At 35.2% G+C, this 5,794-nt stretch overlaps 1 protein-coding gene across 1 annotated transcript in view; it reads right to left on the bottom strand.

Moving 5' to 3' along the window:
• Window positions 1–5,335, bottom strand: part of LOC106475771 (uncharacterized protein KIAA1522-like) — a gene marked incomplete at its 5' end in the record, with an annotated part of 7,098 nt that extends 1,763 nt beyond the window's left edge. The window contains 3 exons of the mRNA XM_022379813.1: window positions 2,255–2,281; window positions 3,022–3,169; window positions 3,941–5,335. Of these exons, the coding sequence (XP_022235521.1) occupies window positions 2,255–2,281; window positions 3,022–3,169; window positions 3,941–5,335 (1,570 nt within the window). The remainder of the gene's footprint in view (window positions 1–2,254; window positions 2,282–3,021; window positions 3,170–3,940) is intronic.
• Between the last annotated feature and the right edge of the window lie 459 nt (window positions 5,336–5,794).

The following is a 5,794-nucleotide window of genomic DNA, read 5'->3' as shown; positions in this document are numbered from 1 at the left end:
ATCCACGCTAGTTTGTTTTCAATAATGTTCATAGGACAGTTGTACAACAAGTTATCCACAACAAACTAGCTTCAATAATGTTCATAGGACAGTTGTACAACAAGTTATCTACAACAAACTAGCTTCAACAATGTTCATAGGACACCAATTTCTGAAAGAAAGAAAATCCCCATTTTACATTTAAATTCTGTTGTTTCACAAATTACATTTTAAGGAAAGAAACAGATGAATGAAGTAAGTATGTCCACTTTTTGTTCAGAAGTGTATCAACAGCTTCAGTTACTATTCATCAACATCTATTCGAATCTTGTACACACTTAAGATGTGTTATCTAACTAGTGAACAACACCTGTCATCACAAGATTGGTTCATCTTATTGGTATGTGTTATTTTGTTAAGATCACGACTTAGTATCTTAATCCCATGACAAACTATAGACTAATATTTTATTTTCTTATACTACAACACCTGAACTATACAAACGTCACTACACATATTAAGCTACAATACATCAAAAACTTGTTGTTATGTCTACATGCACAATTTAGGGATTTAGTAAAAAATTTGGTACATCTTGTCTGAACAACAAAGTTACATTTCTGATACTCAGTATCAAGTGGTTTTGTACTTGGTACATCTTGTGTGAACAACAAAGTTACATTCCTGATACTCAGTATCAAGTGGTTTTGTACTTGGTACATCTTGTGTGAACAACAAAGTTACATTCCTGATACTCAGTATCAAGTGGTTTTGTACTTGGTACATCTTGTGTGAACAACAAAGTTACATTCCTGATACTCAGTATCAAGTGGTTTTGTACTTGGTACATCTTGTGTGAACAACAAAGTTACATTCCTGATACTCAGTATCAAGTGGTTTTGAACTGTGCACCACCATATCTTTCACAGTACAAAACTAAAAATTATAGCATCAAATTTTACATTTCTTCCATTCAAAGAAAATAAATAAGTTCTTTGTTGAAAATACGGGCTGTCGATATCAGATAACGGTTCAGGGAAAACAAGCTATTACTATGAGAAGATTGAAGACTTCACCACACATAAGTACTTTTACAGCCGTGAGATATGTTTGGGTAAAAGTAAAACAGTTTAAAGAAACAAGAAAATCTGTGCTCATATAAACTACATATAAGATGAGCCGCTAAGTTATGTCTAACAATGCAGTTTATGTTGTTATTGTTGTTTTAATATGATTTTATGTCAGAACTGAAATAAGCACACTCGGGTTATATCACAAGATGTGATTATATTCTACACATTAAGAGAGTCAAAATTTTCCCCTGTTTACAAGAACAATATCAAACCTTCTGTGTTTACATTATACAATCATACTATTTAACAATAACGGAACAAAAAATATAACTTCATTATCCACCAAATTATTTATGGTTAGAGCTAAATTAACTTCTGATTTATTGTACTGAAATGAAAATGCAGTTAACATTTAAGGAAAGAAACATAAAAGATGTACACTGTCCAGAGGTTCACTGACATTTAGTTAAAGCAGTCACAAGTAATGCCATCATATAAAGAGAGAGAGAGAGAAAATCAACATAACCACAAGTTCCCTGGGCAGAAAGTGTAATCTTGATAACTTCTTAAAGACTAAGTTTGTATAGGAAAAATCATGAGCTTAGAGAATCATATGGACCACTTCATAAAATAACATTCTTACATCAAAACTGTTGGGCTTAAAGCGTGGACCACTTTTTAAAATAAGAATGTTCTTAAAACAAAAACTCCTAGGCTTAAAGTGTGGTCTGGACCACTTCTTATAGTCAGAAGTTATTTCTTACAAACTCTTGCACAGAGACTGTCAATGATAAAGTTAGTCCTTATGGCACACGAAAAAGGAAAAGTTTTCATCAGTACTCAAGTTAACATATTAGTATAATAATATATTGAACAAAGATGTTTCATCTGGTTCATAGCTCTAGTTATCGACTAATTACTACTATTGAACAAAGACGTTTCATCTGGTTCATAGCTCTAGTTATCAACTAATTACTACTATTGAACAAAGATGTTTCATCTGGTTCATAGCTCTAGTTATCAACTAATTACTACTATAGGAAGAATCTGTTACATTCTTTTTAAATAACATTTAACCCAATTAATTTGAGAGGTATGGTCCATAACACTAGCTTATACATGCTTCAAGTTAGCATCACAGTTCAATTAATTTAAATACACTCTACACAAACTAAGGAGATTAGCCCAATTTTTCTACCTACCTTAGTTTGCGAAAACTACGCTTAGTTCTGCCAAAATGGATTCTTCCCGGCGGTGGAGGTGCAAGGGTCATTTAATACCTACAACTAAAGAAAAGGTTGTACTTCAGATACTTTAATACCTACAACTAAAGAAAAGGTTGTACTTCAGATACTTTAATATTTATTGTTGCCAGTTATTTTGGTGCACAAAACATTTGTTACAAACATGTACGTGGATATGTAAAAATATATAAAACATACAGAACATTACAACAGCTTTATTATTATATACAAATATTACTTATTTACATCAAATACTACTGGCTGTTTTATATTAATCAAGTAAAAATACTGACATTACTTTTCTCTGATACTACTGGCTGTTTTATATTAATCAAATAAAAATACTGACATTACTTTTCTCTGATACTACTGGCTGTTTTATATTAATCAAATAAACATACTGACATTACTTTTCTCTGATACTACTGGCTGTTTTATATTAATCAAATAAACATACTGACATTACTTTTCTCTGATACTACTGGCTGTTTTATATTAATTTCTTACAAAAATGGATGGAGTTTAGCCCTTCTAGATCTGTGCCTACTTATACAGCATTAAATATAGTTGGAAACAAAGGAGGACCACTCTCCCTCGGACCACTCCCCCAAGTCTACACCTGAATATACAGCACAGAATATATTTGGAAGCAAAGGAGGACCACTCCCCAAGTCTACACCTGAACATACAGCATTAAATATAGTTGGAAGCAAAGGAGTATCAACCCCCTTGGACCACTCCCCAAGTCTACACCTGAACATACAGCATTAAATATAGTTGGAAGCAAAGGAGGACCACTCCCCATGTCTACACCTGAACATACAGCATTAAATATAGTTGGAAGCAAAGGAGGACCACTCCCCAAGCCTACACCTGCACATACAGCATTTGCTCTAGAAAAATCATATTTCCAGTTATTAAAAGGTACCTTAATGAATGATCAATACAAAACAAAAATTAACTGGAAATTTGAAATGGTGTATTTAAGTGTTTTATAGGTATTTTAAGAACTTGTAGCATTCCCCCACAATTTAACTCTTCGTGTTGTTAGCCGACACTGGGCAGCTGTAGTACATAAATGAATAGAATTGTTTAAACATTTGTTTAACAACAAGTAAAAGCTTGGAATGGTCTATTCTTTCATTGGGGGTGTGTCTGTGAGCCAGACTAGTTTTGGAGAATTCCGCTCCTCATCAGTGACTCTGGACACTACCACCAATGAAATATCAGACCAAACCAAGCCTTTATAGTATCGAAAATCAAAATGGTGTATTTAAGTGCTTTACTGGAAATTATCTTGTAGAATCAATTTGTAATATTTCTAAAACAAAAACTGAAAAAAGCATGTGTCCACAAGAAGATCACCAGATCTGTATGGCAAGTACTAACATTACATATTTGTGTTGTCTATCCAAAGAGATAAAATACAGTAATCACTGTGACAGGAAATTCAACTTCAACAGAGCATATTTTATATACCTGACTAACTAGATAAGAGAACAAGCAGTGCTGATAAAGATTGAAATGCAAGCTTGGACATACACATAATGTACTATGTCATCCAAGTGTTTACCATACACACCTTGTTTATTATAAATACAAGTAACATAAACACCATATACTAGCAACACAGAAAAAACTTACTGTTATCAGTGTCAGATGTTTTTCTTTTTGGCTTCAGGTCTCTGTTGACAATAGGGGGCGTGAAAGATGAGGCACTAGGGGAAATGGTAGGACTAGTTGGTATGTTAGCATACATACCAAGTGATGAGGGAGAAGCCGGACATCTGGACTCTCTTGACATCTCAGTGTACAGTTCTGGTTTTTTGGTGTCCATACTAAGATATCCATCACAAGGTACCAGACTAGGTCTGTATTCATAGTTAAACACAGTCTCCTTTCCATTAAACAGTCCTGGAGGAGCATTTGTGTAAGCGTGGCGACGAGGTCTGCGCAGACTGGAGTTTATTAATGGTGGAGGTGGCACGGGAGCATTTAAACTGTCTTCACTGCGCATCTTGGGAAAGTCATACATGTCATCTAAGTGAGTTTCTGTATTCATAGTTTCCTGGTTTTTTGTAATATTCTGGGAGGGAGGGGGTACTTTGATAGAAGGTGGAATGTCTTCATTAACAGGATGTTCTGATTTTAGTGGTACAGGCACTTGAGAAGGGTAAGTTGTGCTTGAAATAACCCCTTTTACAGCAGATGGAGGTACGTCATAGAGGTTGGAACATAATGGAGTTAACTCTACATTTTCATACCTTTGTTTCTCCCTCAAGCTGGGAGGTTTCGGGGGTCTTGGGGGAGGTTTGCTTGGTGTAGCTTCAGCAAGATCTGATAAGTCTGGCTGGCAAGAAGTCTGAAATGCTGGATCATCCATAGCCGACTGTTTAAATGCTAGATCATCCACAGCTAACTGTTTGAGTTGCTCTGCTAGCTCTTGAGCTTCTCTTCTAACTAATTCAACCTGAACAGATGTATTATGCACAACAGGTATATTATCATATGTAAAAATCTCACTGTTGTTTTGAGAAACTACAGCACCTTCTGGTGGGTTATCTGAAGTTTCTCTGGGGTATGTACTCCAATTCACCTGAGGAGGTGTTGACCACATATCTTCGTACTGTTCAACAGCTTCTGTCTTGCGTGCTGAAGGAGGAACTTTGTACATTTCTTCAAATGTAGGGTCTGGCGAAGTTCTATTACCAACCTTCTCTGTGAGGGGGTTCAGAGATCTAGGGATATCATAGAATTCCCCTGATATCATTCTCTGCTCACGAGATACCACTTTTGGAGGAGGTGGTGGTATGTCCCCGGGAAAAGGTTCACAAGTCATTCCAGGATATTTTGGAGAGCCATTCAAAATTGGCTTTCCACTAATGCATTCACTGATTGGAATGTATGGGTTTGCATCATCCTCCCGTGAAGAGTTCATACTTGGAGTAGAAGATGCAGACACTGCAGTTGGTTGAGAACTTGTTACACCATATTCTTGTCCATTCTGAGAAGGCTGAGTTTCTGATGGAGGTTGAAAGTCTGAAGAGATACATAAAAGTCCATGCTTACCATTTAAGAAACAATCATTGTTTTGATATTTTAAGCATTTCAATTATGTCATTTCATTTTCCAAATAAATAAGATTTTTTTGAAAATGTCAGAGAAACTTATGAAAATTCTATAGTCACTTCAAAATACTACTTCTGCCACTACTGTATTATATCACCTATTGAAGCAACATAAGAAGTTGAAAATATTAAATACCTAAAGAGTAGTTGTTACCTAAATTATTACACAAAGTTAGACCAACCCACAATCTTAGTAGTCTTCACCTGAAAGTCTAAACACCAAATTAAACAACCCTCAAGCCTAGTAGTCTCTACGTGAAAGCCTAAACACCAAATTAAACCATCATCAAGCTTAGTAGTCTCTACATGAAAGCCTAAACACCAAATTAAGAAACCATCAAGCCTAGTGGTCTCTACATGAAATCCTAAA

The sequence above is a fragment of the Limulus polyphemus genome, unplaced genomic scaffold (assembly GCF_000517525.1).
Source record: "Limulus polyphemus unplaced genomic scaffold, Limulus_polyphemus-2.1.2 Scaffold9145, whole genome shotgun sequence".
In the NCBI taxonomy this organism is placed as follows: Eukaryota; Metazoa; Arthropoda; class Merostomata; order Xiphosura; family Limulidae; genus Limulus; species Limulus polyphemus.
The sequence above is the reverse complement of the archived record's forward strand: the minus strand, read 5'-3'. Positions and strand labels throughout refer to the sequence as shown.